The 25,368-nt window shown below is 36.9% G+C and overlaps 1 protein-coding gene and 1 long non-coding RNA gene across 8 annotated transcripts in view; one reads left to right on the top strand and one right to left on the bottom strand.

Annotated features, from left to right (window-relative positions):
• The window catches only part of ikzf1 (IKAROS family zinc finger 1 (Ikaros)), a 26,675-nt gene extending 3,330 nt beyond the window's left edge, over nucleotides 1–23,345 (bottom strand). The window contains exons 1-8 of one of the 7 annotated variants that reach the window (XM_048204346.1): nucleotides 22,378–23,338; nucleotides 15,268–15,321; nucleotides 12,896–13,015; nucleotides 4,423–4,719; nucleotides 3,734–3,766; nucleotides 1,738–1,905; nucleotides 1,436–1,561; nucleotides 27–152 (exon numbers count right to left, since the gene is read on the bottom strand). In XM_048204346.1, coding sequence (XP_048060303.1) covers nucleotides 27–152; nucleotides 1,436–1,561; nucleotides 1,738–1,905; nucleotides 3,734–3,766; nucleotides 4,423–4,719; nucleotides 12,896–13,015; nucleotides 15,268–15,321; nucleotides 22,378–22,675 — 1,222 coding nt within the window. In that variant the 5' untranslated portion in view covers nucleotides 22,676–23,338. Of the gene's footprint in view, nucleotides 1–26; nucleotides 153–1,435; nucleotides 1,562–1,737; nucleotides 1,906–3,733; nucleotides 3,767–4,422; nucleotides 4,720–12,895; nucleotides 13,016–15,267; nucleotides 15,322–22,377 lie in introns of all 7 variants that reach the window. The other 6 variants (XM_048204347.1, XM_048204350.1, XM_048204348.1 and 3 more) reach the window with 6 other exon arrangements.
• LOC125276652 lies at nucleotides 21,143–25,368 on the top strand. The gene is made up of 2 exons (XR_007186708.1): nucleotides 21,143–21,453; nucleotides 24,860–25,368. It is a non-coding gene; the product is annotated as an uncharacterized LOC125276652 (long non-coding RNA).

The following is a 25,368-nucleotide window of genomic DNA, read 5'->3' as shown; positions in this document are numbered from 1 at the left end:
ACAATGAAACAAACTTCAACTCTTACCCACAAACCTCTGGGGCATAGAGCTCTTACGCTTAGCTACATTGTTAGCTATCCTGTCTAGCACCAAGGCTCTCTCAGATGCAGGCATGTCCTCCCTCTGCTCATTCTGGCTGTTCTCTTCCTTCACTATGGAAAGCAAGACAAAGAAACCACGCATAAGTTTCAAATACCTGTATCTAACCTGAGCTCATCCTCTGACATGGTGCTAACTATAATGAAGAATGATGTTTCTTCGAACATGCATTTAAGATGTGGCATATACCTCTATCTCTGAGGCACGCATCATGATTTTCTATCCCTTACCTTAATGAGTTTTTTTTTTTTTTTATCTTGGGCCACTTTTTCTTAAAGAGTTAGTTCACCCAAAAATAAAAATTTCTGTCATTAATTACTCACCCTCATGTCGTTCCAAACCCATAAGAGTTTTGTTCATCTTCGGAACACAAAAAAGATCTTTTTGATGAAATCTGAGAACTTTCTGTCTCTCCATTGACAGCTACGCAACTGACACTTTGACGCTTCAAAAAAAAAAATCATAAAGAGATCCTAAAACTAATCCATATTAGCAGTTTAGTCCAAATTTTCTGAAGAGACACGATCGCTTTATAGGATGAACAGATTGAATTTAGGCTTTTATTCACATATAAACATTCATAAAGCCACACATCAGTTGTGGTAAACAGAAGCTCAAGCATGTTCGCTTGATGTGTGCGAGAAACAATGAGGTTTATTCTTGTGTGTTATGCAGAAATGTTGGTTAGTTCTCGTGCATCAAGCAGGTTCGGTTGAGCTTTTATGTTCAATGATCAATTTTATATGTGAATAAAAGCCTAAATTCAATCTGACCATCATATAAAGCGATCAAGTCTCTTCAGAAAATTTGGACTAAACCACTCAATATGGATTCATTTTACGATCTCTTTATGAACTTTTTGAAGTGTCAAAGTGTCAGTTGCGTAGCTGTCTATGGAGGGACAGAAAGCTCTCAGATTCCATCAAAACCATCCTCATTGGTGTTCTGAAGATGAACAAAAGTCATATGGCTTTGGAATGACATAAGGGTTAGTAATTAATTACATAATTTTACTTATTTTTGGGTGAACTAACATTTTAAGCCTTGAGACATTACGGGCATACATATAGCTGCGAATCATTTCATACAATTGTTCATTTATGGCTCCAAACATCTGAATGGCAATATTTGTCCAGTGTCACCATAAAGAACTACCAGAACATTGTTGATTGTGGTTTAGGTCCTCTAATACTCTACATTTAAAGCAAAGGTTGTACTTTTCATTATGGTGACAATAAACCACATTTAAGCCATGGTCATGGGTCAGCCACATTTCCATCTATTTAGGAATAGAAAACACTTTAGTGAGAGAGATAGTATGCTATCATTCACATACCTGTATAAATGCTATTCTGAAGGCCCATGCACTGCAGGTAGTTGTGACATCTCTCCTTATGTTCCTCCAGCGAGCTCCGCTGCTTGTAACTGCGCCCGCAGTATGCACACTTATGAGGTTTTCCAACTGTCAGGAAAAAAAAATCTGCTCAATCACACTATACAATTTAAGCTCACACAATAACAGCTGATTTGCCGAACTGGCTCAAGTGATTCAATCAGTGTAGGTTAATGAAGAAATCAAGGCACGTCTGTCTCTTTACATCATGTATGAATAATCCAGGTGATGAAAGCATGAGTTACCCGAGTGCGTGCGCAGGTGTCCGGTGAGGGCGTCTCTGCGGCGGCAGGCATAGTTGCACAGGTGACATTTGAAAGGTTTCTCGCCAGAGTGCAGTTTGATGTGTCGGAGCAGGTTACCCTTCTGAGTGAAGGAAGCACCACACTGGTTGCATTGGAATGGCCTCTCCCCTATAGGAGAAAGAAAGATAATGCATAACTCATGTGCTCTGGGGATTAGGACATTTTCATGTAAACTTACTACATACTGCAAGTGCTGCATGATGATTAAGAAACTACATTTTTCAGCATATTGTTCTTTCTAGTGGTTCCAAAATGTACTTAAGCCACACTTAAAAATGTATGAGTGTCATTGCGATCAATATCAATATATTAAACCAGAAGCACAGTTTTCAAGCAAAGCGTATGTATGATAAATCAATAGATGTAGGCTACTTTACGAAATGAAGATTGAATTTGTTTGATAACTGATTAATTCTGCAACATTAACACTGTTATTTTCCTGTTTGTTACTGTGAAGCTGTTTTGACAGAATCTGTAGCCTATTAAAGCGATATATACATAAATATGACTTGACTTGAAATGTGACTTTAAACTGACTAAATACATCCACAAAATTTGCTTTGGAACCGTTGGTTTAAAGTAATCGCAAAAAAAATGTGTGACTTGTGGCGAATTTCGAATCCCTGCAAAATTAAGTCGCTATCTGATTGCCTAATCCTAACCCCACCCCTAACCCTAACCCCTCCCCCCACACCGATATCCTAAACCTACCATTACTAGGGGGGTAATAATATGGCGGGGGTAGGAATTCAGCACAACACCTGTTCTCTTTTATATTTTTGTGTGATAAAGTAGAATACAAATGAAACCTGCATTCACAAATAAGTTACCCGGCATGCTTTAACACATATAGAAGTTACATAAACGCCTGTAGTTGTATCAAACTGTATTTAATTTGAATAGAGAATGCCAGCAACAAATGGCCACGAGCGTCTGAGATACTATATCGGCCCTCTGAAAGCAAAGCTCCGCTGCTGTAGCGCTATTACACTGTGAATGCGGGGTCACTGTCCTACACGGCTCCACCGCGCTGTTACATCTTCAACAACGCAGCGCCTCTCGCCAAAGCTCAATCAAACACGCCAGCGGAATCTCGCACGTGAGCGCCGCTCTCCGCTCTGCGCGCGCTGCCTGGCTCCGCGCGCCGACTGGCGCCCTGATCGAACAAGAGGCTTTCAGACGCCGCCTGCCAGTTTCGTAATGCACCACTGCCTGGGTCAATTTGATCTGAAAATCTCATTTTTTCCTCTTCTTCAGCTCTAAAATAAGAGCGGCCCATCACAATGCAAATGCAGAGCTCATTTAAATAAAGTGAAGGAAACACTTTGTGTTTGAGAGCCAGTCTTCCTGATCAGCGCCCCTGGAATAAACCAATATCCAGCTCCTCCGAATGTTGTGGCATTCTCCGAGAACGCTATTAATACGGCGCTCTCTTCAAAAGCCCTATAAAATAAGAGTCACCAGTGAAGCAGCAAAAAGACGGAAAAAGAAACTCATTAAAAAGGCATTTCAGGAGCTCGGTACCTCCTGCGAATATTTTGATTTAAATAGGAAGCTTTTCATTATATCTTTTATTATACGTTCTTTTCTGAATTTACATTAGCCCACTGTTCCTTTCTTCCATTTTGAGTTTCATTAGTTTGTCAAGTGAGGAAGTTAAGTGCCTTTTTGAAAAATGTTCTCACCCACTGGTTTGGCTTCATTGCAGCAGAATATCAATTTGAGAAAGGGAGAAAATAACTAATACTGAAGTAATTGTCATTTGAGAGAGACTTCTTCTTGGTTAGCTCTTTCTTGTTGGATTGTCGCAAAGAAGACTAAACAAACAAACGTCACATTTTGTTACAAAAACATCTCATTTTGATCATAATCATATTAATTAGGTTACAGGTGAGCCTTTAAAGGATAATGAAAAATTCTGTCATTATCTACTCACCTTTATGTCGTTCCAAATCTGACTTTCTTTCTTCTGCAGAACATAAAAGAAGATATTTTGAGAAATGTCTCATTTTTTCCCATACAGTGGAAGTCAAAACTGGTGTTCCGCAGAAGAAAGAAAGGACCACTTTATATTAGTTGTTATTGTGTTGTATTGCAAAACAGTAATTAAATATAAACCCAATACCCAATAAACCCAAAAAATGTATCAAATGATTACTTAAAAGTACATAGTAGTTAAAGACACTTAATATAAAGTGGGTCCGAAAGAAAGTCATACAGGTTTGGAACAACATGAGGGTGAGTAAATGATGACAGAATATATTTCTTTGCATAAACTATCCCTTTAATGCAACAAACTGCAGAAATTAGCCAAAAATGCTGTCCTAATATACTAAAAACACATTGCAAACAGCATATTGAAGTATTGCATCTTTATTAATCATTTACATCAATTTGCATTTCTAGCAGTCTCATCCATTCAAGTCAAGCAGTGTCTAATACACAGCTTGTTTCTGATAAACAAAAGGATGGTTGCCTTTAAAACTCATCCAGCGTCTGTGTCTATCCTGCTCTCTCTGTCTCTTTGTGTGTCTCACTATGTGCGGATCAACCTACCCAGCCCTGCACCCTGTCAGCTGTGAGTGATAGTATAAGGAGGGAAGAGTAGATGGCAGTTGTGCTTACCAGTGTGACTTCGCTTGTGCACCATCAACACATTGGGCCCAATGCAAACTATCCCACAGATATCGCACTTCAGCTTCCCGTTGGGGAGGCGGATGCCCCCGGCCGTGGGGTAGGCGGCCGGCTTGCTGTCAGGGCCTGCGTGGGAGCCGTTCACTTTGGCCCCCGAGCCATCGAGCACGCGCAAGTCCTCGGCTGCACATTCCTCCGCCTCTCCATTCATCTCACAGGTCAGCCCGTTTTCCTCGTCACTCCGAGCCTCAACTTTTATATTACAGGCTGGAAAAGAGGGTAGTGGGCCTGTTAAGTAAAGTGGCAGGCTGGGTGGTTATTTTCTCTGTCTCGGTAACTAACACCGCTAAATCTCAATGTTCTACAACAAGAAGTGCACCTGCAAAGCAACTATTTTCTTATCTATTTCATGATTAACAGCTTTTGTGTGTGTGTGTGTGTGTGTGTGTGTGTATGTGCAAAACATCATCTTTTATTGCATTAAACACATTTCTGAAATATTCTACTTGACATTATGAACATTAACTGCATTTATTGAATATCGTCTTCTGTAGACTAGTACTGTGAGGTGACTAACTATCTAAACTTGTTACTAATTTAACATTTTCCGCTGCTACATTGCTGCTTTAAAAGAAAAGCTCACGCAGCTTTGCAGTCGTGCAAACAGACAGTAATTCAACATGCTTTTGCAAATGTGTTTTTTTCTTTCATTTGAAGCTTTGTGAAGTCTGATTCAACTGATGTTTCTTCGTTGAGTTATATACTTATATTTTTTAACATATATTTTAACAGGTAGCTTCAGTGTACAAAAATTTGGGATCGGTAAGATTTTTAAAAATATTTTTGAAAAAAGTCTCCTCTGCTCACCAAGGCTGCATTTATTTGATCAAAAATAGTATAGTAAAAATAGTATAAAAACAGTATAATCACTGATTATACAGTATAATTGTTGGTTTATCTTAAAGTAAGTTACCTGGTTGCCTTAAAATTTTGAGTTCATTGAAATTGAAAATTTGAGTTAATACAATGAAAGTTATTGGTTTAATTAACAGAAACGCAAAATATTATGTTAGCTGAACCACATTAATTATTTAAGTTGATTTGACAAAAGAAAAAATGTTGTGATAAATCATGAAAATAATTTTTTACAGTGTGTTATGGAATTTTCAGCATCATTACTCCAGTCTTCAGTGTCACATGATCCATCAGAACTCATTCTAATATGCTGATTTGCTGCTCAAGAAACATTTATTATTATTATCAATGTTGAAAACGATATATTTGTGGAAACCCTGAATTTCAAGATTATTTAATGAACAGAAAGTTCAAAATAACAGCATTTATTTAAAATAGAAATCTTTTGTAACATTATTTTACTGTCAATTTTGATCAATTAGTTCTTAGTTGAATAAACATTTTTTTTTTTTTTTTTTTTTTTTAAATCTAACTGACCCCAAACTTTTAAACTACAGTGTTAGTAGCTTGTAACTAAAAAATAGCTTTAGTATATACATACATAAGACACATGTTTACATAATGACTTGGTGAAAGCTCCCAACTCCCTTTAAGGAAAAGAGAAAAATGGTATTTGAAAGAAAAATATTCCTCTTTATGAATCATCGAGGATTCTTCTATCAGGCTGTCTGCTCACAAACCATATCACCATCTCATTCACCATCACACTTCTCTGAAACAAATGACTGATAAACAGGAAACAGAGACACAGGAAGCACTGTGAAACTGAGGACTCTCAGCGGTGTAAACCAGACCAACAAACCGTGGTAAACACATACACTGACATACAAGCCTAGAAGCATTAAAAAAAAAGAGCACACAATCAAATAAGGAAAAAACCTTTTGGTAAATATTCATAACATTCTATGGAATGTCCAATCGTAAGCTAGATCATTGTTCAGATGCCCGTTCAGCCTGATGAAGTAAACATTTTGAGGTTTTCAGGCAGTTCGAGCTCAGAGTAAATGCCCTGTGGTTAACATGCTGTGGTGCCAGGCTGATTTCCCCATGCCTCAGCCTGTGTTTGTACAGACTCAAGAGGAACAAGCAGAAATAATGAAATATGGGAATCCGAGGGAAAAGGGGAAGCTTCAGCACCCGAGCCGGCCCAACCGAAAAAAAGGACAAGAGTTATGGAGAAGTGACAGAAAGGGAAGCACAGACAGGGAATTGTTAAGCACAACAAGTGAAACAGTTTTTCTTTTTCTTGTTTTATATTCAGACTACAGGGATCAGCAACCGAAGCACGTGATTGAACTGGAGAGTACCGATAGACTGTTTTCAGGTTACTCTCTGTCAGTTTACACAGATACTCCTTTTACTGTGTTTCCAAAATAACTTGCCTTGAGTTTTACAGCAAGTGGTCCAGTGCAGTATAATCGTCTCCAGTGACTAGAGAAAAATCATTTTTGATCTAATCAATATAGGTGGAAATAACTAACTAGGACAGATAACTTTTATTGAAACCAAAAGAACTGCATCATAACACATCCTTAAATTCAAAGAAGGTCCTGACTGAATAACTTCACAAATGACTTCAGTCAAGCAGACGATTTTCATTTTTAATGTACGTTCCTGTTCTTAATACGCACTATTCATTGGGTTGACGTACATGCTTTTCTTTGAAAACTTTGATCAAAACTCTACAACTACTTTCTTTTTCAGAATCCCTCATACTTTTTAATTCGTCCCCTCCAACATCGTGGCTCCGATTGGCCACCCTACATTTTTTTTCCTACTGAATATTCTGTTCTACTCTAATAATGTGTGTCCGATTAAGTAAAACAGGTCGTAACTGCGTTTTATGTTTACTTTAAGGATGGTTTATATGGATTTCAGTGTCAATGTGTGAATGAATTACAGCAGTTAATAACAAAGTCAATACAGGAAAGCAATCTTCCATTAACACCCATAAAAGGATGTATTTCTTCCTCTCGCACACACACAGATCCACTGACAGCCTTTCTGCTTATATGATATGATGATTTAACCAGTGTGATGTGACCTGAGTTTGGCAGAGGGAACTAGGCCTGTTGTCATGATACAGTCTCTCATGGATCTTTTGGGGAAGTTGTGACTAAACTGGGGATGGGAAGAGGAGCTTTTACTTTGTATAACGTTTGTCACACATCCTAATTTACCCGTTTTGGGAAGCAAGTGTCAAAAGCCACAGACAAGGACAAACAAAAGAGCTCTACATAGAAGAGAACGACATAACAGGCAAACCTCACAAACATCAATGTGTAATTTTAAATTAGATCAATTTCTTTTTTTTTTTTTTAATTTCCAGAGAAACTCGTTTTGTGGTTTGAACTTGTGACTCTCCACCACATCGATAACAAAAATGATCATAAAATTGCACTTTAGCAAAGGGATGTATTCATGATGAGGGCACTATAAATGAATGTAACTGCATGGGTTACTACAATTAATTTTTGTTTATGCTCCAGTCGAGGCACTCAAAATAACCATGTTTTAGCTTATGCGGTACAGCAGAGCTACATGCACGTTAACCACGTCTCCACATTGGGTGGGTGAGAGTATGTTTTGAGCATGCATGTGTATGCATATGTGTGTGAGATGTGATAAAAAAAAAAAAACCTGCTTTCGCTCACATTTTTAGGAACTTGCTAGTGAAATGTTTGCCTCTGATATGGCAACAGGTTTAAAGCCAGGCCATCACCTTCATACATTTAAAAAGAGGAATTGCATGATAAAATCGGCTCCGCACCATGAAAACCTTCCTGCACTTCACTGGACAGCGATCTTGCCATGCAGTGCTAATAAATACTAAATGATCAAGCCAAACTGTTTACCACAACTTAAAGTCAAAATGAAATCAGAAAGGACTGTTTACTTTCGTAATGGATGTTCTGGGCCTTATTATGAATGATTTGTCGGTGCACGTGATTAAATGGAATTAAATAGTTTGTCTTCGTGATCTTTAAAGGTGCAGCAAGCGATTTCTGAGAAATCTGTTGAAAGCACCACAACACACTTGTAGCCAATCAGCAGTAGGGGGCGTGTCCACTCATGAGCAAGAGGGAGATTTGAAGAAAGACTGTAGAAAGAGAGATGGCTGAGAGACATTATAAAAGAGAAAAGCTCAGAGGAATATCACAAAAAAAGGCTTATGATCAGGCAGGAAGTTTAATACTCATGTTAATATTAGAGAAGCTTTCCAGCGCTGGAGTGACCCTATAAAACGGACGTAGAGGTTGCGTTGTTTCTGCTCCGAGTAACATTTGTTTTGCTGTTTCACAGAACCAAGATATGCTGTTGTTGTAATATTAGCTATAGTAACATTAGTTTTGGGTGTCATTGTTTGTCTGGAGCTGGTGTGCTGCTGGCGACTAATAACCAACTCTTGCTTTAATATATGTACATTCATTTTTTGTTCTTCCTTGTCATTCATCATCTTCGCTTTATGTTTTTGCAAAGCATCATTTTGCTTCGCTTCAGCTATGATAAAGAGACATCCACTCTTGCATTGCGTGTTCGTGCATTTTGGGGGCGGAGCAATGAAGGGAGGGGCTTGTTTATTTGGGTGATTTCAAATATCAACAGCGTTTCTCAGAAATCGCTTACTGCACCTTTAATCTATAAAAATGTTTTTTGTTTAAAGCGACTTCCTTTTCTGCTCAAATCTAGCTATGTCAGAAGGATAACTAATTGCCAAATAGCTATTTATGCATTGTTTTAGCAAACTACACTTGATAGTCCAAACAATTCCTGTCCATTTTATCTCATTGAATATCTTGTTTCACTAAGAAATATATCACATTACAGGGGTAAAATAGGTTGTGAACAGCAATTCCCCCTTGTGAAAAAGGACTACACTTCAGCATACTTTAAAAGAAAAAAAGAGTTATTATTATGGAAATTATATACTTAAGGGCAAAATGAATGTAATGTTTTCGGACACTAAAATGCAATTAAATGAAAATGTAATTTAAATTCATATCAAATGCAATTACCTAAAATTTAAAGTGCTTTTTGACCCACTTAAGTAAGACTTAAGTACATCTATACTATCTTTGAAATATGGTTAATGTGCACTGAATGTACTGACAAGCAACTATAGTGAAATAAAATATACTTTTATGTCATTTCTATTGAAACTTGTTTGCCAAGTATTTAAATATATTTGCACACATTTACACTCATTACACATTTGTAATAGTGAAGTTGCAATTTAGTACATTTGAAATAGATTAACTTTAAATGTAATGTCAAAAACACACTACAGTTAAAGTTAAAAACACTTTAGTGTGTTAGTCAACACATCAAAATAAGTGTACTTCTTTAAAGCCTGACAAAAGTTTTCAAACACAATGATTTAAAATGAAAACTTTTGACATTATTACAAAGTGCACTTTTTAAAAGTGTACTTAAGTGTTCTCTCTTCAACTATACTCAAGTGGTCTTTTATTTTTATTAAATAGGTAACACTTTATTGTGATGGTCGATACATCAACTTATTCTACTTACCCGAACCAACACCTAATCCTAATCAAACAATCTCTAATGGGAGTTAGTTGACATACAATTGCAAAGTTACTTATAGTAGAATATCTAAAGTGGACCATCGAAATAAAGTGCAACCAAATTATATTATCGGCAAGTACATTTTTTTTTTTTTAAATATACATTTGTGAATGTGAAGTACACTACAATTGCACACATTCAGTACAATTAAGCACACTTCTCGTTTTTCCAAGGCTCACAATGACTTTTTGACTTCTCTCATATTCCTACTGAACTATACATTCCGTTTGTAGAGAAAAATGTCGTTTGGCTCTTTTTACTTTAAATTTCAATACGCAAATGTTTTCATAATTATAAAGGAGTTTGTAGGTCTTTCATCATGGCAGGAAAGCAAATACACAGCGCTCTCCGAGAGTCATCTCGCATCTGATTGAGCAGCGTATACTGCACAGTCTGCACAGATACTCACTTAATCAGAAAAGCAATGATGCACAGTGAAGATACAGTCTTCACATCCTCTCACAAACTGGCTGATTATATCTTCAGGGACAACATGCAGACAGACAGATGCACGCACATACACACATATTCACGCAAACCTTTGCTGAGGCAAGAGTTCAGAGCGTTTGAAGTTTAGTTCCCTGTTTCTCTCGAACAATCCATGAATTTTTTTCTATATGTCCTAAATGCCTTATTTATACATTCCTTAAATACACTCACATCTCAATTAGAGAAGTTCTTCAATGTTGAGAATTGTGTGTGGAAAACAAGTGTCATTTTGAGTTAAAGGCCATTTTAATACTCTTATTAGTGTTCATAATGTCCATCAATTCAAACAGATGACTAACAAGGGGTGGTTCAACAGTTAAATAGCAAGAACACGCTACAGCCTCCGTCAGCATCTATGGTCTCTTATTACTTTATCGATATGATTTTGACTTTGCTCTTGATATACGTAACGCATGAGGCAGATATGAATGCTCTATTTTACTGAGAGTGAAGCATAGCTTTTGGACTTGCATTTGAAAGTGGGTGGGTGTGTGGAAGAGTGTGAATATCGTGGCAGTTGAAGTGAAAGCATGGCAAAAGTGCAGGTGCAGAGCTGTGTGTAAGAGAGCGTACACTCGCATATGTTGCGATACTGCGCCTATCTAGTGTTGCTCCTGAACATTTTATCTCCTTGAGTGAGTGTTGAAACTGAGTTCTGGCAAGTTCTTCTTAGGAAACTCTTGCACATCCTATTTCAGTTTCCTCTCACATCTTTTTTTTTTCTATTTCTCTCTCTCTCTCACTCACTCTGTTTTTTACTTTCAGTAGCTTCAAAGTGAGCGGGTCATGCATTAAGTCCAAGTTAATCTGGAACTTCTGGAGGGGAAAATTCCAAACTAAAATACATCAAGATATTAAACAGGCCATCTGTTAACTTCTGGTTAGCCAAATTCATTCCCACCCATTTTCGCCTCTAGTTAACCCACTTTCTATTTACACTGCTAACACTATATTTATTTATATAAAGACTAACTTACATTTTCTGTTACCACCTATCCTTCACACATGACATTTTCATTTATATGCTACCATTCAAAAATTTTGGGTCAGTATGACTTTTTTTTTTTTTTTTTTTTAAGAAATTAATACTTTTATTCAGCAAGGATACATTAAATTGATCAAAAGTGACAGAAAAAAATACATTATTACATAAGATTTCTATTTCAAATAAATGCTGTTCTTTTGAACTTTCTATTCATCAAAAAAAAAAATTCAACATTGATAATAATAAAGCATAATTATAATAGAGCACCAAATCAGCATATTAGAAAGATTTCTGAGGTGAAACTGAAATTCAACTTTGCCATTACAGGAATAAATTTTATTTTAAAATATAATAAAAAAAAACAAAAAAAAAAACAGCTATTTTAAATTTAAACCAACCATTCTTTTTTTTTACCTTAATTTTGAGTTCATTGAAATTAAAAATTTGAGTTTATACAATAAAGGTGATTGGTTTAATTAACAGAAACTCTAAATATTATGTTATCTAAACCACATTCATTATTGAAGTTGATTTGACAAAAGAAAAAATGTAACTATAAATCATTAAAATATTTTTTTACAATGTGTTTACAATTAAAAAAATGCAGCCTTGATAAGCCTTCATAAGAGACTTTTTTCAAAAACATCTAAAAATCTTACTGACCCCAAACTTACCTTTTAGTTTTTGTTGTTGGAAAACTAATTGTTTGAATAGTTTTTCAATAAAATTTGAATTTACATTAAATCATTCAAAGATTTTATCAGATGCTTTTATCCAAAAGGACTTAAAAATGAGGGAAAAAAACAAGAAATTTCAAGAATAAACCGGAGAAGTACAAAAGGAAGAACAGAAGTATAAAAAAAGTAGAGAAAAATTTCCTAATAAGTGTGGGTTAAAGGGTTCATGGCACAACTGAGCATGTTATGTGTAGGCTCAGCCAGTGAGTAAACACTGTTTCAGTGTATTAAATTAGCAATCTGCTGTTTAAATATCCCACGGTTTCTGGAACCAGTAGGTAACTATTACTCTGATGAGAGGAAAATAATTAATTTGTTTTACTTAAAGTTCTTAAAGATTTTCCTTTTTGATTTGATGTTTTTTTTTTCTTTTCTATGTGTGGCAATAGAAAAAAAGAGAAAGAGGCATGATCTCATTACAAAAGCTGAAGATGCGCATCATGAGCTAAATTGAGTGCTTCGGACCCTGTGAACCCTCAAACAATCTAGTGCACTCGCTTTGTGATCTTGCAGGAAGAACGAGAACCGCTACATGAAGAATCTGTTTCATGCGTAGTTTTGCGTTTTAAAGTTTTAACTTTTGGGTTGACCTTAAGAGTTGGCTGCAGTGGGAGCTATATCAGACTGAGTATTGCATGTGTAAATGAGGTAGTTTTGTGGTTGTGTCCCAGCTTAGGCTGGTCTGACTCACCCAGTGGTTTGTCTGTGCGGTTGTTGTGTTGGAGGCCAGTGCTGGCTGACAAGTCTTCAGGAACAGGCATGGCCTCATCTTGGTCCTCTCCCCCATCGTTAGCAGTCGGGCTGTCCCTTCCTGAGCAGAGAGTAGAGAAGTTACCAATATAGATAGATGCTTACTTTACCTTAGTGGAGATTAATCTAAAATTAATGCATGTCATTTTTCGGGTTAATAAGTAAGCCATTTGTAGGCTGATTCCACATCATTGACTCAACCAATGGCATTGGTGTTGGGGGCAGGGTTATCTGTTTGTCTGACCAATGATAGGTGGTTTGAGTGTTCAGGAAACCTGTTTGAAAATAGCCATTATGTGTTTTCGACTTAATGTGTCGCTTAGCAGATTGACCAGTGTCTGACTTAAAGCAGTGCATGTGGGTTAGAAATTTTGTCCAACTAGAGATGGTGCAGATTCCATGTTACTTTGACAAATGCTTAAAAGTAGAAGTTTGAATTCGAGAGCAGTCAGCTGGCTCATTCTGCACAGCTTCTTCAGAACGGCTGCACAAGTTTGACGTCAAAGTTGTTTCACGATTAGCTGGATTCGCTGATGACAACGATCACTTGTGTATTGTGTTCATTCTGCTACCTTCAGTTCTGCTAATGCTCACACATCCATGTTTTTATAACAGTAAAACTCTTTTCATTTAATATTAATGTTGTGTCATGTTTATCTAAATAAAACTGATTAAAAATACAGACCCCGCTTTATTGGTATTTAAATAGTATAGGCTTATGCTAAACGTTGTTCTTGTAGATACAGGTGCTGAATTAAGCAGTACATGAAGTATTGAATGAAAAGTGTTTTTGTTGCTACATGAAAACATCTGAAACATCTGTGTATTTGACAAATATTGCTGATAACCACTTCCACTATGATAATATATGCAAAAACTGCAATCATCACTTGAGGAAGCAGAAATTGTCCTACTAAATGTTTCAGTTTTCAACTCATTCGACTACAAGCGGCAAATCTCACTGATCGGTTAAACTGATGAACACACCTATTATTTTTATAAATCCATTTGGTGACACTAGCATAGAATTTGCACACTTCCCCTTCAAAAAAAGAAAAAAAAAAAGAAAAGAAAAAAAAGGGTTGTATTGTGGTTGCTCAAGGTTGTATTGTATCCCCCTCATTGACACTCAGAAGCATTTGTGAAATTCCTAAACATAATTTTTGGAGGGGTGAACCTATCTTATCTTTCAACTGCTGGAGCATATAAGCAGCAGCTCACCTTGATCCTGCATCCGCTGTTTCAGCATCCCCAACTACCCCAGCAACATAGTGTTGGCCCATATCCGGCCCACATCTGGTACGTGTGGAATCCAGTCATACTAGATATGGGACGGATCTGGGCCGACACTATATTGCTGTCTGGGACACCAACATTATTTTGTAGTCCTGAAGTGGGGTATATCTAAGCTTGAGTCGAAGCTGCTTCCTGGAACCCCTCCACTGTGGACAGCAAGCCAAATAGCAAGCCAAACCTCAATAGACTAAAGAGTATAAAATATATGCTCACTAATGTAGCAAGATAGGAGCTCGCTATAATGAGTCTTGTGCAAGTTTCATAACTTTATTTAGATATGAAAATGTCGACAGAGCACAAATTCTGACCCGGTTACTACATTCAGCGTGTTCCCTTTTTCCATTTATCTATTTTCCTGGAAAAGCTTTTGCATTAACCCTGTGCCGATTCAAGATGTCATCCTTGAGGATGAGGAACAAGTGCGAGAGGTCACAAGTTTAAATCTTGCTGAATGTATAATTTAAAAATGAATCTGTTTGCTAGTATATATGTATATCAGTAATAAGGATGTACCATTTGGATGTACTTGACTTGGTATTTCACTGGAACACAGAGCTTTCTGATGAGTGATAGATATTGTTCACATCATTCCAAACCTGTATTTTTTATTCTGCAGAACCAAGATATTTCGATGAATGTTTTTGTCCATACAATGAAAGTTAAGGGGACATATTTTTGGACCCCATTGACTTTCTTTGGGATGTTTCCTTGACACAAGGGTGAGTACGATGACAGAATTTTCATTTTTGGGTCAACTAACCCTTATAAGTTATAAACTTATATTTTGTTCCTTTAAAATGGCAAGAGGTCATATTTTTAAGAGTTAATCAGACATTTTTGTGAGCTGAAGCCTCCTAAATGTGGTCTAGAATCACCTATGCATTAACATATATCTGATGAGACAGACCTTCACACATAGCCTGTCGTTGAACAGTCAAAATACGGTTATCTTTGCTTTGACTGTTTTGATCGTCTAGACCTTTCTGTGGCTTTGAGCATATGAGAGGCGACTCTTACCTGTTATCTGGGACATTTCCTGTGCCTCCTCTGTCTCCATCCTGTGCAGGTATTCTAACAGGAGCAAAAGTAAGAGAGAAAATGTATCATCAGCGCTCGGTGCCTCAAAAATAACCCTGTATAAGAGAAGTGGTTGGTGATTAAAGGAGAATGGCCTTTCTTTGTGTATCTCCATCACCCTGGCAAGAACAGCCCCATTCCAGCCACACACACCACTGTCTTCCACATTACATTACAAAGAACTACAGACATTTTCATTACTGCTCTGACAGACGGGGTGAACTAAGAGAATATATTTGGTGGACTACAAGACCGGGGTATGGGGTGGGGAGTCTCGAAAGGAACAGGCTTTCAGACCACATTTGTTATTTATTGTTAATTTCCCACCACATAATCATCCAAAAATGCAAACTGACTGCCGCAAAATTAAGCAGAAAATTAGATGGCCCGGGGTCATGGAGGATGCGGGTGTTTGGCATCGCCAGCTGATTGGCGCCCGTGTTCACACTAATTTACTGAGCATGCATGGGTGAGCCCGGCGAGCCCAACTCTTTCTGCATCTCTCTGCTTCTCTTTAACACACACACACACACACACACAGATGGAAACATAGACGAGATGTGCAATGAGTAAGGTGACAGAAGGAAAACGACAGCGAGGGTACAAATTAAAATAAGCAGGTTTATCGGAGACAAGAAATGAACAGATGAAGAAATAAGGGAAAGGTTAGGCGGAAACAACTCACTGAGAGAATAGGACGAGAAGAAAATGTGAGGGGGGCCAAAATGAGTGTTTTTTGACTCCTCAGAAGGAGTCGGTGATGAGCACTTCCTCAGGCCAGGCCTGCATATCTGAGAAGTCACCAGCGCTCGTGGCCCCATTAATAATGTAGCGGCCACTTGGGCCCACAGCAGATGGGCACAACAGCCTCGGCCTCGCTGCCACTTCAAGACGCTCCCGTTAGGGCCCCACGCCCGGCCCCGCCAGCCACACAGGGAGCAGTGAAGTTCCTGAAAATAGCCAAGCAAGCTGAAAAGAGCTCCTGGGAGAAGGGGGACGTAGGCCTTCCTGTTTTTAAATGACAGATGGCTCCACGCACTTGGAACAAATAGTGGGAAAGCAGCGGCCTACCGTCTGTCGCAATGTCCCAGTCTTCCTGGGGATCGCACTTCTCGGAGGACTTGCGACCCGCTCGCACGCCTAAAACCCTGGTGAGGGCTCATTTTTTCGTCTGCCGTGAGATACATGTGCCCGTGCCTGGGTGTCGTTGTGTGTGTGTGTGAAATGGAGAAGGTTAAAGGTCAGTGGCGGGTAAAGGATTGCAGGTAGACACGACAAGCTAATCGCAATTAAATGTGATTTAGCTGAAGAGAAATATGTTTTCTGTGTGTGTTTCTTCCATTCATATGTTTATATGCAAATCTACATTTGTGGTGTGTGTGTATAAATTAAAAGGACTGAAAAGAAAAACATATTTTCCTCTGAATATACTGTTTTCTAAAAATAGTTGTTTAGATGACTTCTTACCCTTTTTTAATGTGAATCTGAATTTCTTAATATGACATTAGTGGCTAAAATTCCTTCAGAAATGACTCATTCTGTATTAATTGATTCTCATTCTGGTTGTGTTGTAAAATAAATGTAATGCATATTTAAACATATGCAATATATATAATTTTTGATTGCACAATGTCACAATGTGCAAACCACAGATCAGATCAGCTGTTATGAAGACCAAGGAGCTGTTCATGGATCTTCACAGACCTCTTTGAGTGTCTAAATGGGACATCAACAATCTTTTCAACACTTCACAGAATTGGCCACTGTGAGACAGCAGCCCAATCTGGATAGAAGGAAGGCGTTTGGCTTACTTGCCAGTTTCTTGCCAGTGGTCTGGCTTTGATTTTTACCAGGAGGCACATGTTGCCATCAAAAACAACATGGGTTGGGTAAATGCATGCAAAAACTTGATGAGAACCTGTTTCAGTGGCCCAGCAACACTGAATTATAACTGAAAATCTGTGACCGGACCTGAGAAATGGTGCATTTATGATAATAAGTCATTTGCAATAAAAAATGTAAAAGTTTGACTCATGGTTGAATATTTGTATAAATTAAAAATCCAGTGTTTCATTCTGAGGAAATGTTTTATCTGGACTTTTTTTTTTTTCAATTCAAAGTGTCATACTGAGAAAAATATTTGCATTTATTGTATTGTTTTGGGGATTTTTGAAAAGGATTGGTCCCACTTTATATTAAGTGTCTTTCCTATTATGTTTGGTAACACTTTATGGTAACACTTTATTTTGCAGTGTCCATGTTACACATGTTACATGTAGTTACTATAGTAATAACTAAAATTATGCATAATTACATGCAACCAAACCCCAACCCTAATCCTAACCCTACACATGTAGTTAATTAATATTACTCAGTACTTAAATGTATAAATACACTGTAACAAGTATGCCCTTTAGTTTGTGTCCGTGTTACAGTGTAATTATGCATTTAAGTACTGTGTAATAATAATTAACTACATGTATAGGGTTAGGATTAGGGTTGGAGTTTGGTTTAGGGTTAGTTGCATGTAATTATGCTAAAATTATACTTACCACAGTAACATGTAACACATGTAACAAGGCCACTAAAATAAAGTGGGTTACACTTTATTTTGACATCCTTGTTACAGTGTAATTATACATTTAAGTGCTGAGTAATATTAAATAACTTAATGTACTTACTATAGGGTTAGGATTAAGTTTGGTTTAGGGTTAGTTACGTGCAATTATGCATAATATTTAGTTATTACTACATGTAACATTTGTAACAAGGACACTGTAAAATAAAGTGTTACCAAATAAAGTATAACCTTATTTTCTAACATTTAAACTTATAATTTGATACAATGCACTTACACACACATTTTTATTTTGTGCCTATATTTAAAAAATACATGCATGTAATTGCAGCTGTAATTAATTTCTGTAATTACATGTACAATACAGTATCACACGGTTGACTCTTCCCTTAACCTTACCAGTATTCAACCTCAATATAGCAAAAAGGTTTTGCAATTATTATTATCATTTCTTTTTTTTTTCTTTTTTTTTTTATATAAGTGCATAGTGGTTAAAGTTGCAACTTTTTAAAAGATGTTGATTGAGGTTAGAGTCAGGTCAGGTTTGGGTTTGGGTTAGGTGCAATAAAACTGCATCATATGTGACGCATTCCTCATACCACAAACTAACCATCTATCATCTTGAAGGCTGATGCACTGTCTTTTTCATAACTGAGACACATGAACAGGCTCTATGGAGTGGAGAAGTCGAGTGCATCAGGTGGGTGGCGGTATGGTATTCCCCTACGCCCCCTTCTCTGAACAGATGTGAGAGGGGAAATAGTGATGGTGTAGACAAAGAGCGAGGGAGAAAAAGTAAAAATACTCCTCATGCATAATTATTTTAACCAGAGGAAAATGCTTGCTTTATTCTCCCACTTAAGCCACTCTGGACTAGTTATCATATCAGTTACCTGATCAACCGACTTTGGTTTCACTTTATTTTAAGGTGATGTAGTTACATTGTACTTACTCAAATAGGTACTGAGTAATATTAATTAACTATATGTACGGTTAGGGTTAGGTTTAGGGTTAGTTACTCGTAATTATGCATGATTTACAGTTATTGCTATAGTAAGTACATGTAGTAACGTGTAACTACGTCACCTTAAAATAAAGTGTTACCACACATTCTGTTGACTAAAGTAATGTTGCACCTACATGTCTACTAACTCTCAAAGCGTTAGAAGAGTATTAGTAGACTGGTTCGAACAAGTTGCCTTGTATTGCAAAGTTACTTATAGTCAGTAAAATGTCTGTTGGGGGACCATCACAACAAAGAGTTATTGAGATATTGAGCAGACAGTATACAAATACTCTAATGAGAGTTAGTTGACATGTAGTTGCAAAGTTACTTCAAAAGGGACCATCAAAATAAAGTGTTACCCTGACCTTTTATAAATACAGGTAGTAAAAATAAAATTGTTACTATACCAAATGTTATCTCAATTCACACATTCAGTTACTTCTTTTTTCACAAGTTTTTGCTTGTGTTGTCAAACCTTGATATGCGTGTAGGACACTGGTCGCAGTTAAGACAGGAGATTAGCATAGTCAAGCATATTATCATAGCGACAGGAAGAGCTCTGTGGGTTTTAAAACACCATTAGTGTGTGTGTGTGTGTGTGTGTGCATGTGCGTGTGCGTGTGTGTGTGAAAAGAAAGGGAGTGTAAAGGGTAGGAAAACAGATGAATGTGTGAAAAAAAGTTGAAGAGATGGGTGGAGACTCGGCACTGCAAAACCGTTAAACAGACAAAATGCCAAAGCAGCACTTGGAGCCATTCAAAGGTGAGTATGACTTAACTAAAGAACTACTTGCAACAAGTGCAGTTTCATCATTTCACTCAGGGACGATTACATAAAGGACATCTTATTGTAATGAGTCAAGAAGGGTTGCAGAGGGTAAATGGTGGAATTTTTGCCTTTGCATAAAACAGCAATATTATAAAAGGATGTAAAAAATTCTGGGAATTTTTCCTGATTTCAGTGGGAGCAATACTGATTTAAGTCATAGCAGAAATATTTTTTTCCCATTCTAAAAATGATACAAACACAGATGCCTCGTTCAAATAAATATTTTGATGTTAACACAAATGTACTGCTTTTTTTGCTAACAAATAATAATTTAATCTATTACTCATTGATGTCTTCATTTAACTGTTTAGTTTAATTGTAGTAAGTTCAAAAGAATATTCTAACATGAGACAAATGTAATAGTATTCCTTATGGACACCTGAAGAATGTTTAATATATTCTGGTTCACACAGGTGGCACTAATTTAATATTCATTTTCCGTGAACAAGCATCTTCACCACGTTCCTCTTTTTTTCTATTGTTATAAACAATATTCAAAAACTGAAATTCCTAAAATCATGCTTTTCTTAATAAAAATATTGGGTTTATGTTTTAAACCCAATATATATATATGGTGAATTCAGGTTGATTAGGACACTTTTTTCAAATCATCTTAATGGCAAAAAGTGTCTCAATCATGCTGAATTCACCCATATACATATATGATTACATAAATCATTATGTTTAATTTATACAATTATGATTATATAAATAAACATTAATAAAACAATTATAAACATGCCTTCAGAAATGACAAATGTGGCTCTTTTGCATAGTTTGTGCATATTGGATAATGGTATAAACACTGTAAAAAATAATGATTTCTAATTAGGAGAGCTGAACTTCTAAACGCTGTTTAGTTTCTCTCTATAACTTTTGTCAAATGGGATATCCATTGACTGGCCTGCCTTGCATCAGTGAGGATTTCATCACATTTGAGGGCGTAGGATAGTGTGATTGCTATCTTTCAAAGATGATATGCAGGAACTGCTTTCTGAGGCTGTCACAGAAATAAAAGAAGCTCACTTTAGAAGCCTCATTTACATTGGCCACACTTCACCACACTGCCATTGAGAACACTCGTTTTATTCACTTCATCATTTCATTTCTCTCTTTCTCTGCGCACATTTTAAGGTGCCACATTAACGTGTAAAATAGATTTTACATTCAAACATGCCTGAAACAAAGTGCAATAAATGTTGTCATACATGGCGGTATTACGCTCTTGAGATGCGCAAAAGTTACAAACATAAACTGTGAAACTGTTATTTTAAGTGAACGGATGTGAAAGCCATCCTTTTTTTTTTCTTTAAAAGATAGATTAAAGTTGTTTTAATCGCCTCAATAAGTTAAAAACTGAACTGAAGTATAAAAAAAAAACGGTTATTGTTTTCTTGAAGGCCTCCATTACAGATTTGATAATTATATTTAATTGGTGATTATTCGTATCCTCGTAAAATAAACTTTGTTTGTCTATAAATTTGCGTTTTTCTCAGTAAAAAAGTTAGATGAATCGCTTCTCTCTAATAATGTGAGAAGTGTTGTCTCTCGCACGCGGTATTTTTACACAATCGATCAATGCAGTTTCTCTTGTGTTGCACATATGACTCGTTCCGTGAGCACTAACGAGTGTACAAGAAACCAAACAAGGGCACAAAAGAGAAACTCGAGACACTCACGCATCCACGGAGAAAGAAATGACCAAAGACATCGTGTAAGTCATTTTCGCCTGTCTATCACTGCACATAATAATAACAATAGTAAAAAAAAAAAACTGCTCACAAAAATAGCCTAATATCTTTTTTTTTTTTTTTCAAATTATTATTAAGTAAAAACTAACTTGCTGTTATCACTTTATAAGGATCACATTAGGTTTCAACCACTTTGAATTTAATTACCGAAGAAAATCGAGTAAAAATGAAAGTGAAAAGAATGGAAAGATTCTGTTCTAACATAACGAAGAAAACAAACGTTTTAAAAACTATTTCTGAAAAACACATTCTTAGTTGGAAGGACAAAACTTTTCGATTTGATAAATTTCCCCAGACATATTACTGATAAAAAATGGGGATGTTATTAAAACAGGCTTTTTTATTTTTCAAAGAAAATGTGTTCTCAAAACTCCATATTGCTAAAAATAGTGAGGAATTTTCATACTGAGCAACAGGTGCGTATGGTAAGATAATGAAAGTAACGTTCAAAGTTGAATTTAAACGAAATATTAACAGCACACATAATTAAGGAATACATGTCCTATATTTTAATGTCATTATCAATTCAATTACTGGAAAAAATTCCACTCAGTTCCATCGGGAAACTTTTTCCATATGGAAAACTGGAAAAAAATAAAACGCTGAGGCGAAAAAGAAAAGAAAAGAGGAAGAAAAGTAAAACATATCAACTATAGTTAAAACTACTGATGAAGAAGCCCTGCGCAAAAGTAATGTAATTACGCTTACGCGCGCGACGAACACGCCTTTCGCCATGTCAAGAGGATATGAAGCGCTTGCACCTGCTACAGAGTTCAGGACAAAAACTTCCATTACGCCAGTTCTTCTCTCTTTCACTTACTTAAATTGTACATTTTAACCAACTATTTGACATGTGTCACTTGGAAAGGCCCGTGAGGGTTATTTACCTGCTATTCCTTGAGTTTGCAGTATGAAGCTCTTCCAGCTGTCCCCCGCCGCTCCATGCGCACAAGTTCTCAGCGCCGCGGCAGCAGTCTGGAACTCTGTGCGCGGTCCCTCCCCTCTCCACTGCACTTCCTCCTTCCAGCCCAGCATTGCTATGTCTCTGTGCTCGTGCGAGACATTTTGCAAGCTTTTATTCCAGAGGCCGAGTCTGCTCGGGGAATCGAGGCAGCGGAGCTTGGCACTTCGCTTTGTATCGTGCCAATAAAAGCTGACACCCAGTAGACCATCACTGGCAGCCATGCATGAGATGGGATGAGGCGGGTTAGGACAGTGGACTGATCATTTCTTATTTATTTATTTCTCTCTCTCAGAGGGACGGGGTCTCTTGATCTCGTGTCACCTGTTTTAGTGATGTCGGAAGAATACTTTTCTTAAATGAGAAGTGAGATGATGTCTGTTTAAATGAGAAATGGAAAAGTGCACTACATAGTGTTTCATTAATTAGCCTAATTGCTGTATAGGGCAGAGGGGACGGAGCCCACTAGAGGGCCTCGTCAAACTTACAAGGGGCCCCAGATTGATTTCAAATAATTTAAAATACCTTATTTAAGAACAACATAAGAGTGCTGTCGTATTAAATATTAGCACGGCTTGTGATTATGGTCGATCTCAGACATGTCGATAACAAAACCAGTTAGAGTCATGGGCGATCACAGTCCACTGCCAACTTCAGCTTCTGCTTCTGCTCCGCACCACACATACTCTGATCTGGAACGATGTGAATGGATAAGCGGAATGATACAAACAGTGAAGTCCCAGAGCTGTTATAGTAAATATGAGCACTCTTCAGATTAGAGCTAATAAAAGCGGCTTATTCTTTTGTTGTCTTTACCGAATGTTACATTTTTCATTAAGAGCCATAAATTAAATAAAAAATGGGTAACACTTTAGCTTAAGGTCCAATTTTCACTATTAAGTTGCTTATTGGCATGCATATTACTACGATATTGGTTGTTTATTAGTACTTATAAAGCACATATTAATGCCTTATTCTGCATGACCTTATTCTACATAATCCTACACAATACCTAAATTTAACAACTACCTTACTGACAGTTAATAAGCAGTAATTATGAGTTTATTGAGGCAAAAGTCATAATTAATAGTTAGTTAATATTAAGAATTGGACCCTAAACTAAAGTGTGACCAATGCATTAGAAGGCTTTGCATATTGTCTATGGGGGATTAGAGGGTGGAAATAAAAGGTGGAGATCTACTTCCAATGTAAACTCTGCATCCATATGCATACAATTTAAGTTAAATATGATCTAATTTGCCATGTTTACGCACCTGGCCCGAAGTTAACTTCTGGTCTATGTTTGTTGAACGCATCTGGTAGTAACTTTGTCGCATTTAAGTTTGGCCAAGTATAGCGATTCTTTACTTCTACTGGTACCCCAAAATAATACTGGCTAGACATAGTTTTAACTTGCTAGCTAATGTAATTTACTTATTTATTTTGTTCTTGGCTCAATTTTAAAGAACCTTTGTTGCAAAAATGATCTATATACTGTAAGGAGAAATTTCTTAAATGATGACATAATAGGCTACTTTCATGTTTAAGGATTTCAATATTTTTCTTGTGATAAAGTATGCTTACAAGCAAGCTGTTTAATTTATAAAACTGAATAAAGTAAAAAATGAAATAAAATGAATTAAAACCAAATCCATAAAATGATCTCAGGATGGAAGCCCCTAAAAGGCCCGACAGAACCCTTTAAGTTTGTATCTTTTCTTCTAAAGGTGGACTATAAAACTCTCAAATCGCACTTGACCGATTTGTATCTTCTGAGATTTCAATTAGATTTTTAGAAAACACACATCATGGCATTAAAGATGTTGCTTGATATGAAAGCTGCACATCCTGTCAGTTTCTATTGAATGAAGGGTACGTCACGTTTGGAGGAACAGCAGCATTCAGCAGACCAAGTCTATTAATTGCATCTTTTAGTGCATAGAGTTTGGTTGTGCTTTTAAAATACCTCTAAATGAGGTCTTTTGCGTATGCATTAATTTTTTTTATTAACATTACAATTTTCATAAGATTTTGACAGTACAAACTGACCAGGGCTGTGTTTCTCAAAAGCTTCGTAAGCCTAAGTTGATGGTTGACCATTGGTGGCAATGGTTCTATAAGCTTACAATGTCTTTTTCAATATTACTTTATTAAAATATATCATTACACTCAGAATGGATGTACTAACAATACTGCTACCAATCATCCAAAGAGATATAATTTTTGCATTAATATTTATAGAAATAGTCAATAAATAATGAGTTAGAAAGCAATTTTGGCTTAAACAAATAGGGTTATTTAATTCCCATGTTTTGTCATTATATTTTAAATGACGTTTCCGGTACATTGCCTCATGGCTGTGGTATTGCCGTAATAAATGTTTTTTTTTTTTTTTTTTCCTCTCCCAGTGATCCAAATGTTTGACCGTTCCAGGTAGCCATATCTCAGGAGCTGCTGGTGCTGAGTCATGTTGAGTCAGAAGGAGGCCACTCTTATCTCCTGTCTCCAGGAGGACTTTTTCAGGCTGTTGGGTGTGGGGTGAAACAGGAACCCTGGATGATGGTGGCTTGTTTTTTTCAGGACAACCTGTTATTTGTGTAGGTTTGTGACCCTCTGGAGAGCCAGAAAGTTTTTCTTCTTGTGATATCATAATAAACGGAGTAAAAACTGGCTGTGACATTACAGAGGGACAGTCTAATCTCCAGAGACGACATTGAGGGAATGCTTTTGGTGTAGGGTGACTCAGCAAACTGTGTTCTAGCTCCAGACATTGCCAGCAGAGCAGAGAAGAGACTCGCAGAGCCACTGAGGTGCATGATGACTCGCACAAACTGCTATGGCTGAGAGCATGCGTAGCCTTTTTGGGGGTTATGATAATAAATGTGTTTTCTTCAGTCAATAAACTTTTGGACTGTTA

This window comes from Megalobrama amblycephala, linkage group LG10 (assembly GCF_018812025.1).
Source record: "Megalobrama amblycephala isolate DHTTF-2021 linkage group LG10, ASM1881202v1, whole genome shotgun sequence".
Classification (NCBI taxonomy): domain Eukaryota; kingdom Metazoa; phylum Chordata; class Actinopteri; order Cypriniformes; family Xenocyprididae; genus Megalobrama; species Megalobrama amblycephala.
Note: the sequence above shows the minus strand (reverse complement) of the source record. Positions and strands in the feature narration are given on the sequence as shown.